General features: G+C 50.8%; 1 protein-coding gene across 2 annotated transcripts in view; it reads right to left on the bottom strand.

Annotated features, from left to right (window-relative positions):
• Positions 1-12,215, bottom strand: part of TTLL11 (tubulin tyrosine ligase like 11) — a 262,378-nt gene that overhangs the window by 30,839 nt on the left and 219,324 nt on the right. For both annotated transcript variants that reach the window (XM_055399529.2, XM_088841165.1), the window contains one exon: positions 8,130-8,236. In XM_055399529.2, coding sequence (XP_055255504.2) covers positions 8,130-8,236 — 107 coding nt within the window. The remainder of the gene's footprint in view (positions 1-8,129; positions 8,237-12,215) is intronic.

Here is a 12,215-nt window from a genome sequence, read left to right as displayed (position 1 = left end):
CAGCGGATGGCAGGAACGCCCACCAGAGTGAGAGCAGATGGGGAAAGCTGGTCTTCGGGGACCAAGGCAAAGTGGTCCTGGCTCTCCAGGCGCGGGGGCCCTGACATGGCAGTCCTGCATTTCCTGCTCAAGGTCCCCAGCTTCACAGTATCTACCCTGCCCCCACTTGCCTTGGACGCATGGGTTCCTCTTCCTATCCACCCCCCCGCCCCCGCATCAGTACCACGCAAGAGGAAGGGGCAGGGAGGATGAGGAGGGAGCAGCCAGGCTCCAGGGTGTCGACAGCAGTAGCCCAGGCCAAGAGTGGCTGAGGGCCCTCCTGGAGGGAAAGAAAGGTAGGGCCTGGCACTCCGTCGGCTCCGAGGGAAAGTCTGTTGCCACCACGTCCCATCCCTCTCGCGCCTGGCGGGCATTTCTTCCTGTCTGTTCCCAGCACCTGCAGAGCACCTGGCACAAGACGTTGCCCAGGAAGCATGTCCCGGGAGACGGGTGCAGTCAGAGCCAGGTGGTCACAAGGGAAGCAGCCCCTGCCTAGTGAGCATTTCCTGCTGAGCACCTGCTCTGAGCACTCTCTGCTTTGTCCTGTTTCATCCACATCCTTGTCTTTGTGAGGCGGGCACCTTTATTATCTCCACTTTTCAGGAGAGGACTGGGAGGCTCAGAGGACGTTACATAACTTGTGGACATCGCCTAGTTTGCAACTTATCAGGCTCAGACTTGAAGCCAGGTATGTCTGATCCCAGAGCCCTTGGCTCTGGTTATGTGCGCGTGCGTGCTCAGTCGCTTCAGTCTGACTTTTTGCGACCCCATGGACTGCATTCTTCAGTCAAGATCCTGGACTGGGTTGCCATGCCCTCCTCCAGGGGATCTTCCCAACCCAGGAGGGGTCAAACCTGCATTTCTAGCATCTCCTGCATTGGCAGGCAGGTTCGTTACCACTAGCGCCACCTTGGGTAGCCCAGCTTTGGCTATACTGCCAATCAAACCCAGGCAGCCCCACAAAGGCCCGCACAGAGTTTAGAAGTTCTCCAAACAGTGGAAGAAATGTTTCCTCTCTTGGTCCAAGAGTCCACAGCACGTAAGAGACATTAACTATGCCACCCTTTGATTTCCCTCTGCAGGCCAGGTGTGCACTGTGCACGCATGAGTCACACGTGTGCTCACAGGGGTGAGGAAGGCCGGTGGGAAAGACTCCAATCCATTCTTCTTGCTCTGCCATCATGTTTCCATTGCTGGCTCAGATGGTAAAGCATCTTCGACCCCTGGGTTGGGAAGATCTCCTGGAGACGGAAACGGTAACCCACTCTAGTACTCTTGCCTGGAGAATCCCACGGACGGAGGAGCCTGGTAGGCTACAGTCCATGGGGTCACAAAGAGTTGGACACAACTGAGCAACTTCACTTTCACTTTCCATTGCTTACTGGGAGGGACCTCTAGCTTGTTTTTTTGTGTGTGTGACTTTTCCCATATAATTTTTTAAGTTGATATATTGTATTTTCATTTTTATTCAGTTTAATTTTCTTTCTTTCTCCCTTCCTTTTTTTTTTTTCACCTTGCAGCATGTGGGATCTTAGTTCCCTGACTCAGGATCAAACGCAAGGCCCCTGCAGTGGAAGTGCAGAGTTTTAGGCACTGGACCACAGGGAAGTCCCCCAGCTCATATCTTAAAATAGCCAAACATCTGGCTGCTAAGCGAACAAAGCTGTTCTGAAACCCCTAGTTGTGGGTTAGATGAACCAGATGCCCAGATGCTGAGCTCAAACGTTCCCTTTGCAAGCGAAGTGTTTGTCTCACATAGATGCTGCCAGTGACACTGCCTTTTATTGCCTAATCTTGATGCTGCCCTTGTCTCTCGCCACAGAGGCGTGAATTCCACGCTGGGAAGAGGTAAGAGAAAGTCTCAGTGATAAGGAGGCATTCGTGAGTGCAATTTCCGTGACATAACAGAACTGCATCTTCACTGACAAACGTTTCTTCATTCGATTCTGGGAAATGGGAGGGCTACCACACCCCATTTTTGCCGATAACATCCTTATTTAGATTTCTGTGTTCTGCTAGAGGTTCTAGAATTGGAAACTGAAAAAACATTTTTTTTAATTGACAATTACATTGGCCTGCAGGAGAGTGGGAGACTGCCTCTTATGAAATTCCACTGAGCTCCTAGACAGTCATTGGCATTCTGACAGAGAGGAAGACAGTCTATTTAGGGAGCCATGGGCATGGGATCCAGATGAGGACTCCTCAGGTAGAGAGAGGCAGGAAATGAGCTGGTTTGGCTGGGGGTGGGGAGGGGAGATGAGAGAGAAGAACCACACGTGATATGCATGTTATCATCAAGTCCTAGCTTTTGCTTTGGGTCATGAGAGTGTGTGGATGCTTGCTGCTGCTGCTAATGCTGCTGCTGCTAAGTCGCTTCAGTCGTGTCCGACTCTGTGCGACCCTATAGACGGCAGCCCACCAGGCTCCCACGGTCCCTGGGATTCTCCTGGCAAGAACACTGGAGTGGGTTGCCATTTCCTTCTCCAATGCATGAAAGGGAAAAGTGAAAGTGAAGTCGCTTAGTTGTGTCCGACTCTTCGCAACCCCATGGACTGCAGCCCACCAGGCTCCTCCATCCATGGGATTTTCCAGGCAAGAGTACTGGAGTGGGTTGCCATTGCCTTCTCCAGTGTGGATGCTTATGTCATTCTTAAAAAGAACTAATTCAAGAAGCTAACTAAATACAGCAGGCTATGTGCATGGATCTCCATGGAAGTGTCTCGTGAACCAAGGATTATCATCAACCCAATTCTGTGCGCCTGGGGTCCAATTAAAAAGCAATCAATAACAAGCCTATTTAAAAGGATGGTCTGAGATTTAGATTTCACAACACTCATGCTTTTTCTTACTAGTTTTTTTCCCTCTCTAATCTTTTCAAACACCATTTTTCTTCTCCATTTCAATAGCAGGTTCTCCTCACGCAGTTCAAAGGTCTATAAAGGCCTCAAGCATCAGGAATCTGTTTAAGCCCCGTGGTGGGTACCAGAGTCCCATCAGGGCAGAAGGAGGGTCTCGGCTGGCTTCCAGGAAGGGATGGTGCAGTAGCACCTGGACACACTGGGGTCTGGGTTTGGGGCGATGGTCTTATTCCAACGGGGCTGGCATTTTTATGCCGGACAGTAGGAAAGCAGAGGGAGACCCCTATAGACCACTGCTAGTATAAGCCATGCTTCTCATCCTTGGAACGCCCTGCTTTGGGGACGGGCATATTTTTTATCTTGGCACTTGTCTGCTCACCGAACATTCACCGGGCACCAAGCAAGATGCATTTGCATGCGCTGGGCGATGTGCCAGGCCCGCGAGGATACAGAACGAGCGGTGAGAGCCCTTCCTGGTCTGTCAGCGCCCTGCTCGCGTTCTCTGCTCACCCTCACGGCCCCCTCCTCTGTGGCCCCCACCCTGTTACACTTGCACCCTCTGCGTCTGCGTGGCTGGAGATGCAGGGATCCCAGAAGGGCCGCAGCGGAGCTCCAAAGGCTGTCTGCTCTTGGTTCGGATCCCAGGCTCCCCACTGTAAGACCTGACACGCTGGCTTAAACTCAGCCCTCTGAGCCTCAGACTTCGCATCGATCAAATGGGAGTAACCACCCTCAGCAGCAGCTCTGGGGCATGTAAAGCTGCCCCTTCCTCACACAGCACTCACACCTCTGGCCAGGCCTGTGCTAGAACCCAGGGCCTGAGAATCCCTCAGCCCTGCACAATGGAGGGAAGGAAGGAAGGAGGCCTCCCTGGGGTCTCTGCTGACCTTTGCCAAGAGGAAGAAGCACCACTCAATCACAAAGGTCTTCTTTGGACATCCAGTAGCTTCCTGCATGGTCCTGAGAACGTGGCTGACTTCAGAAGACCCTTCTCCTTGAGAAAAGGAGATGCTAGAGTGACCTTCTTAGGGGGTACCTGGGCCCCAGCCTGCACCAGCTGAAACAGCAGTGGCCCCTGAGTCCGTGGGCACAGACCGGCTTCTCATTTCTGGCTTTACTGTGTAGCCCACTGCCTATCTGCTCCCCCACACCCTGCCTCCGGACCCTGTTATTTCCTTTCAGGAGTGATGGAAACAGGAGTATAACCTCTGTGGGTGAAGGAAGGGGAGACAAGTGCATGGACCTGGTACCACCTCCCACTCCAGTTCTGTCTTCCCTGGGCTCTGTGAGTTGACCTTTCACTTACTGACTCACAAGCTCCACTTTCTCCCCTGTAATTGCAATGAATAAGCACTGTTTTGTGTGGCCCAAGGTTGGGGATCAGGAGGCAGAAGGCTTGAGTTCCAATCTGGCTTCTGCGACTCACTGTCTATGGGATTTCAGACAAGTCACCTTTGTTCCTGGAACCTCAGGACCCTCCTCTGTAAACTAAAAGTGAAGTTGCCCAGTCATGTGCAACTCTTTGTGACCCCAGGGACTGACCCCACCAGGCTCCTCCATCCATGGAATTTTCCAGGCAAGAGTACTGGAGTGGGTTGCCATTTCCTTCTCTAGGGGATCTTCCTGACCCAGAGATCGAACCCAGGTCTCCTGCGTTGCAGGCAGATGCTTTCCCTTCTGAGCCACCAGGGAAGCCCTTAAACCACGATCTGATTACACATCTCGAAGGTCTGATGTGAGCATTAGCACTGACGTTTGCACATCGGAGGTGATCTTAAAACTGCAGTTCCTACTAAGGATTGTTGTTCCCCACATCCAGGGGCTGAGGCAGGGTGGAAGGACCTCGAAGGTCCCAGCCCCGGATTCGTGCATCAGTATGTTCTAAAAATAAGTATTTTTTTCCACCTCCTCAGCTTGGTCAGCAGATGGAGAGACCCGGCAGACCCCAGAAAAACCTCACCCGAGCCTGTTATTGTGGGCAGCCCCTGTGGATTCCGCTTACGGGGAACAATTTGAGAGGCAAACAAAACATGAAAAGCTACTCAGAATTAACAATGGGCCAGATGGTAATGCTAGTTTGAAGCAATAAAACATGATAAATAGCTTCCTGCTGCTACTCCTGATCAATTTCAATATTTAATAATTCCACTGCCACCCCACCCCCTCATCTGGCCCCCTCCACAGGCTGCTGTGATAACGACCCGCATTCAGCTCACAGAGCAAACACTTCTTCACTTTCTGAAGGCGTCAGCAGAAAGCGGGCGGCTTGACTGTCACAGGAGCGCCCTCCGTCCTCGAGATAATTCAACTGCCTGCTTCTAAGACACTCCATCTCCAGCCTCTCCTGATTGCCGGGGAAGGCTGGGAGGGAACTCCGACGATGGAGATGCTATGGGAGTGGGCAGTGGGTGTTAGTATTCCCTGAGTCTTGCTTTTGAATTTAAGAAAGGGAAGTGGTGGGGAGCTGGGTGGTCCTCTTACTCCAGGACCAATTAGCAAGAGGAGGAGGCAACCAGAAAGGGATGACGCAGCTTGGTGTTAAAACCTTACCCACCAGCCATGCTTCTGAACCTCAGTCTCCTTCTCTGTATGAAAGAGAGAATCATGTCTACTCGCAGGAGGAGTCCAGCCTTCACTGCATGGGTCAAGTGCCAGGCAGCATGCTCTTAATGTGGGAAATGACTGGCAGTAGGAAGCATCATTATCAAACACGAAGCCAATTAGCAAATGATGCCCCAGCACCGCTACCTGTGCGAAGGGCTGCTGGTCCTGTGGTCAGGGAGCTGTGGCCAGGGCAGACATGGGGTGTGGGGCAGGAGCTGGCAGGGAGCACCCAGGGTTTTCCCGAAGTGGAGCCCACAGGCCTGGAGACCCTCCGACACAGGGCAACCCAGAGAGCAGGTGATGCGGGCGCCGTTTACTGAGGAGGAAATGGACAGGATGACGCGAAATGACTTCTCAAGCTTACATCATATGAAGTGGCATCATCAGTTTTAGTCTGGGTCTCCCGACCTGCCCCCCCAAACCCCTCTGATTTCATGTCCTTGCTGCCCCACTGCAGGAGAAAACTGCTCCCTGAGACACCACCCCCCTTCCCTTTGTCCCTTTTGCAAGGAGGAGGCAGCCGTGGGGGTGGGGGGCTTGCCATTACCTGAGCTGTAGCTTACTAGGCTGTGAAATGCAAGTGGTAATACCTACTGCACTGGTTCACAGGGACGTTTAATGAGGGAATATGCATGAGAGCCCGCTGTAATTTTGTGATGAGCTGTACAAATGTCAGGTATAGTTATTATGACTTTTTTGGAAAAAACCCTCTGGGAGGAAAAAGATCAGAAATTCACCCACCAAAGGGCAGATTCTTCTTGCCGAATCCTTCACTGGCCCCACATCCTCCGCGCAGTGGTCCCTAGTGTTTTTGGTACCTGGGACTGATTTCGTGGAAGACAACTTTTCCATGGATGAGGCGGGTGGTGGTTTCGGGATGATTCAAGGGCGTAACACTCATGGTGCACTTTATTTCTGTTATTATTACATCAGCTCCACCTGAGATCATCAGGCAGTAGATCCCGGGGGTTGGGGGCCCCTGCTCTAGGGGATTAAAATCAAGTGCCTGCAGCCCCATCCCCGCCCCTTCTCCCTTCCCTCCTTGCTGCAGACCCTCCAGGCTACTCGGGGTGACCTGAACCTTTTACCTGTGTCTCTGCCTAGGCCGGGTGACACCCCTGCAGGAGGGGACTGTCACACTCTGTCCCTCAGCTGATCCCACTCCACCTACAATAAGTCTTCCTTGGGTGCCCCCTTGCTAAGAAGCTCTTCTGCTGGGCTTCCTGATAGCCTCTCTGTGCTTGTCTCCATCCTAGCATGCAACACCCTACCTACTGCTGTGTTCTCATCTGCCTCCTAACTCTGCAGCCCGTCCCTGCTGGGTCAGAACCAAGTGCTGTTCACTCCAGCCTATCAGGGGCCTGGCGCAGCTTATGTCCAAGAACTGTGCACCGAGAAACCAACCAATGAGTAAGGAACTGTTTCCAATATTAATGGAATCAAAGCTTTAGGCAAAGGATTCCAGTGGTGGAATTACGAATTTGCGCAGGCATGGCCTTGCTAAAGTTACAATACTTTGACCACCTGATGTGAAGAGCCAACTCATTAGGAAAGACCCTGAGGCTGGGAAAGATTGAAGGCAGGAGGAGAAAGGGTTGACTGAGGATGAGATCGTTGGGTGGCATCACTGACTCAATGCACATGAGTTTAAGCAAACTCCAGGAGATGGTGAAGGGCAGGGAAGCCTGGCATGCTGCAGTCCATGGGGTCACAAAGAGTCGGACACGACTGAGCAACTGAACAACAACGGTCTGAACAACCATGGTTCTGGATTCAGACTCAGTCCAATCCCCTTAGTCACGTCTAGAGCTGGCGGCGTAACCAAGACTTCCCAGGACAGGCCCCCAGTTCAGTTCAGTTCAGTTCAGTGGCTCAGTCGTGTCCAACTCTCCGCGACCCCATGAATCACAGCACGCCAGGCCTCCCTGTCCATCACCAACTCCCCCCACCCTATATCCTCTGCCTGCTTTTTGTTTGTAGAAAAACTTTAGTTGCCGAGGTCTTCCCCCAAGTTCCAAAGAATAAATTTAATCAGAGAAGTAAGAAAATGCAGAAACAAAGGAAAACAGTCAAGCAGGACAAACCAATAGTAGTGAAGTCAGTAAACAAAGTCAGGGACCTTCAGTTCCTCCTCAGAAGGGCTACAGACAATATTCTGAGCCATATCCATTGAGCTGTTTTGCAGATTCTGAAACCCCCACCAGGTGAAAAAGTTAACTGCATGCCACCCACAAGCACAGAGACCCCAGAAAGATTGGAACCCGAAGGTTGATGATGTGGACTCCTGATTACGTCACAGCCAACCAATCAAAAGAACATTCACGAGCTGATCATGAACCGTGCCACCCTCTCCCTCACCCTGCCTTTAAAAACCTTTCCCTGAAAACCACTGGGGAGTTCACGTCTTTTGAGCTGCTTGGACCCCTCACTTGGCCTGCAGTAAACACGGCACTTTCCTTTACCACCACCCTGAGTCAGTAGATTGGCTTTACTGTGTGCAGGCAAACACACCCAAGTTTGGTTTGGTAGCAATAAGACGATCGTCTTCCTCCCCCACCCTGACCCTTAACAAGAAGGAAGAGAAAAGGTATCGCCCATCCCTGCCTGTCCTCCCTGGTGATGAGGTACCTGAATCCCGCTGGTCCATAGTCATGGAGTTCCACCTCCTCGTGATGTCGATGTAGAGGATGTCCACCGCGGCCATGGACAAGCTGCTGCTGCTGAGCTTGCAGTTCCTGCCCAAGACGGGAGAGGACACGTCACTGCCAGACCCGAGCCAACCTGTCCTGCCTGGCCTCCATGCCTTTGCTTGGGCTCTGTTCCCCTCCTGGATGCCACCCTGCCCCCACCCCCACAGCAGGAACTAGCGAAGGGTGAATGGCAGCAAACCATTCACTGCCTTTACAGGTTCCTGTAACGAGGTTCATAAGGGCTCTAAAGGGCTGGGAAGAGGAGGGACCTTAGGATGGCAAGTCTTGAGCTGAATCTGGCTCTGCCACCTAGGAGCAAATGGCCCTGATTAAACTAGTTCCCCTCCTTGAGCCTCAGCCTCCTGACCTGTTAACCAGGCAGTCTTTATTAGTCACTGCAGGCAGGCACGCTGTGAAGAGCATGATTTGGGCATCAGACAGACCAGGGTTAAAATCCTGGCCCCGTGGCTTCTTCTAGCTGTGTGACTGTGGACCATTCACTTTGGTGCCTGTATTGGCTGGTCTCTTAAATGAAGAGGGTAACACCCACCCACACGGCCATTATGAAGACGACATGAGGTTGTGCATCTTGGGGCCTGGCACCTCGTTGGGGTCACGACAACTGCTGATTTCCTTCCTCATCTCTCTCTCGTTTCCCTCTTCCTCTGCCAAAGCTAGAACCATCTCAGCCCTGTCAGAGGCTACCTGAGGCTGACCCTTCAGTGAGGGGCCCTGTTCACTCTGGAGAAACGGGGCTCGCCAGTGAGACCATCTGGATAGGAGGATGAGGGGTCTGTTAGAATGGAGGCAGAACTCACCACCCTTTTGAAGCAGGTCGTGCTGGGAGGGGAATCCCCACCCAGGCTGGATTTGGCCTGGGAATCCTGAAAGCTACACCCCGGGGCCAGCTGTCTGTTGGGCCGAACCATATTCCACGCTGCTATCAACCTTCCAAATGTGTCCACGTCCGTCGCCCCAGCTAATGATAAAGTGGTTCTTTGCTTTCCCATTTGTCATCATCTCTTGCGTAAATAGCTCCCTTAGGAACCCGAGAGGCTGGGGGTTGATTGGCAAGCAGGACTTGAGCATTCCAGGGGCCCTTTCCAAACCCATGCACACCCCTGGCGTGACTGGGTGGGTGCCCAGCACGGTGCCCAAATGAGGCTGGTGCTCCTTATATGCCAGCAATCTCCCAGCCTCCCGCCTTCCCTCCCGCCTTCTCTCCCTCCGGCCTGTCTCTCCTTTCTTCCCTGCCTGTATTCCTCAGGCCATCAATTCACATCCTGCTTCCTCCTGGGCTCCGCTCTGAATTTCCATCACAAGTCACCGTGGCAGACTTCAAAGCACATCAGCGCAGTTATTGAGCCCCAGTAACAACATGTCAGTGGGCGCAGAGCTTTTCACGTCACCTGTCACCAAGATGGCTATCTCTATTGGGTCCTGCTGGGGACCCGCTCCAGTCCCTCCCAAGGTATTCTAACAACCTGCGCTGTTCATTTCCTAAGTTTCATTAGAAGCAGCTATGGGTTTTCTCTAATTATCATGTCCATGTCCTCTGGACTACCTGTTCCCCACAGGACAGGCGCTCTGCCTGGCTTACCCTGTGGGTTAATGGAGTATAAAAAGGGAAACCAGACTGACCACTGGTATACAGTTATTTTTTTCCTGACAGGCAGAAAATAGAAGTGTCAAACCTTGAGTAGGAGCTGTAATTTACCAAAGATGATTCTCCATCTATCCCCTTTCCAAGGTAACTTGTTCTCCCTAGTGATACCTGCAAATACAGTTGATGATAACATCTGGACTGGGGCAGGAAAAGGAGGGGTCCACGCTGGCTGCAGTTGACACGAAATGCTTGCGAGAATTCTAATTCTGTAGGCACTTTCTTGGGCACCAGCTGTGTGCCAGGCTCCTTCCTGCTCATTAGCTCTCTGGAGCTTTGTAACGTTTTATGAGGGAGGTGTTCTTAGACCCATTTCAATGCTGGGTAAGCTGAGACTCAAGAGAAGGGACATGACTTGCCCAAGACCACACAGCTGGGATTCACATCCAGGGCTCCCCTGGAGGATACAGCTGTGGTCTTGGGAACTTTGGGAAGAAGTGGGGAAGTGGCCCAGCCCAGAGCTGCAGGAAGTACCCAAGGTTCCAGAGACAGAGTCTCACGTAGCCCAGAAAGGCTGTAGCCTCTAGAGAGGCCCTGTTGAGACACTTTGGGATATAAGGCTGGGGGATGGGGTAAGACAACCAGGATCACTAAGTTTTCCTAGGTTTGTCCCCATGGTCAACAATGGACTCAAGCAGGGAATGTCTCCAAGGGTTAAGACTTTGGAGTGAACTTTTCACCCATCCATCCACTCAATACAGAATTTATTTTGTGCCTACTATGTGTAAGTGGTATTCTGGGCCGAGTGAGTGACACAAAGCTTGGATCCAGTTGAGTCTTGGGTATGCTCTTGGGTGGCAGATGTCATCTCACAGTCTGGTATAAAAATCTGAGGCCTTGGGAGCTCTTGATCATTTGAACCATTTCCCCTTATGCCTTGGGAGGCAGTTCCTCAAATTACTAATGAGAGGTGGGATGAATTCTTCAGTGGAGGAGAAGGCCAATACTGTAACATGAGAAGCCAGAAAGATTCCTAAGAAAGGATGGGCTAGAAATGTACATGGTAAAAGTGAGCTTTGGCGTCAAGCGCACATGAGTTTGAATCTTGACTTTGCTATGTGACCTTGAGCAGGTCACTGATACTCTCTGCATCTAAATTTCCTTATTTGTATGATGATATCGTAACTCACCATACAAAGTTATTTTAAGGACTAGCTCAGTGCCTGGCACACATGACGGCTTTCAGCCTTCCTCCATGATGTAGAGCCAGTTTCCAGAAAGGATTTGGGGTGGTTTTTTTTTGTTTCTTCGTTTCTTTCCAGAATCAGAAGAACATGGGTGCACAGAATGAGAATCACAAATCGTTCAAGTTCATTAAGAGTCTAAGATTAGAAAGATTTGAAATTATCATCCCCATTTCCTCTCAACAACTACTGACATCTCATGGGAAATTTAGAAATCAACTTTTTCCACTCCATAAAATCCTATTTATAGAATTTCTTTTGTGTTCATCCTTCTCTGTGAAAGAAAAGATGCTTATTTTTTCCTGGAGAGCTTGCTGTAAGGTGAAAGTTAACAAATAATCAGTATTTGTTTAAAAAAGAAAAAAATAAACACTATCTAAACATCTTGGCTGGTGAGGATCAGGAAAGACAATTTTGGTTTATAACTTATCTATTTTTAAAGGCTACTGATATCCCAGGCATAACGTCTCATGCTATTACTGGAAAGAAATCATCACAGGAACAGAGGAAATTTTCAAAGTCACTGAGGAGTTAATGACAGAGGGGGAGGCAGGGCCCCCTGACACTTCTGTTCCAGAACATTCTCACACACCCCGCTGCCTCTCAGAGAAGAACCACCCCCCACCCAGCTACACATTAGGAAGCATATTAATATCTCCTTACGAGAAAAGGCAGCGGAAGGAGGGGAAAAAAGGCAAAAGAGAAAGCCGTTTTCTAATTTAGAAGGTGCCTGGGATTAGAAAGCGCAGAGGAGAGGAGTGGGGGTCTCCAGGCAGAATGGCCGGGCGTGAAGCGAACGCTCGAGGTGTGGAGAAGCTGCCTCCATTTTCTAGAAATAAACTCCGGTTTTGGCAAACCATTTCATCTTCGGGCTGCGGAAATGGAAACTGCAGCCTGTGCCAACTGATGTCAGATTCCGATGGAGGATACGTCTGGGAAACGTGTTCTTAGTGAATTACACAGAAAGCTCCCCACATGAGGAACCCGATGGGAGGAAAATAACACAAATGCATTTCCTTCAGAGAAAGCTGTCAAACTGAAGGAGCAGGTCATTTCCATTTCTCAGAAAAAGAGATGTCTCCACACCTCAGCAATTATCATGAAATTAAAAAAAAAAAAGGTGCTTAATTCATGGTGATACTTGCTACTGTTACTCCTCAGGAAATGACACGACAAG

The sequence above is a fragment of the Moschus berezovskii genome, chromosome 11, assembly GCF_049115385.1.
Source record: "Moschus berezovskii isolate FMDL1 chromosome 11, NW_MosBer_1.0, whole genome shotgun sequence".
Classification (NCBI taxonomy): Eukaryota; Metazoa; Chordata; class Mammalia; order Artiodactyla; family Moschidae; genus Moschus; species Moschus berezovskii.
Note: the sequence above shows the minus strand (reverse complement) of the source record. Positions and strands in the feature narration are given on the sequence as shown.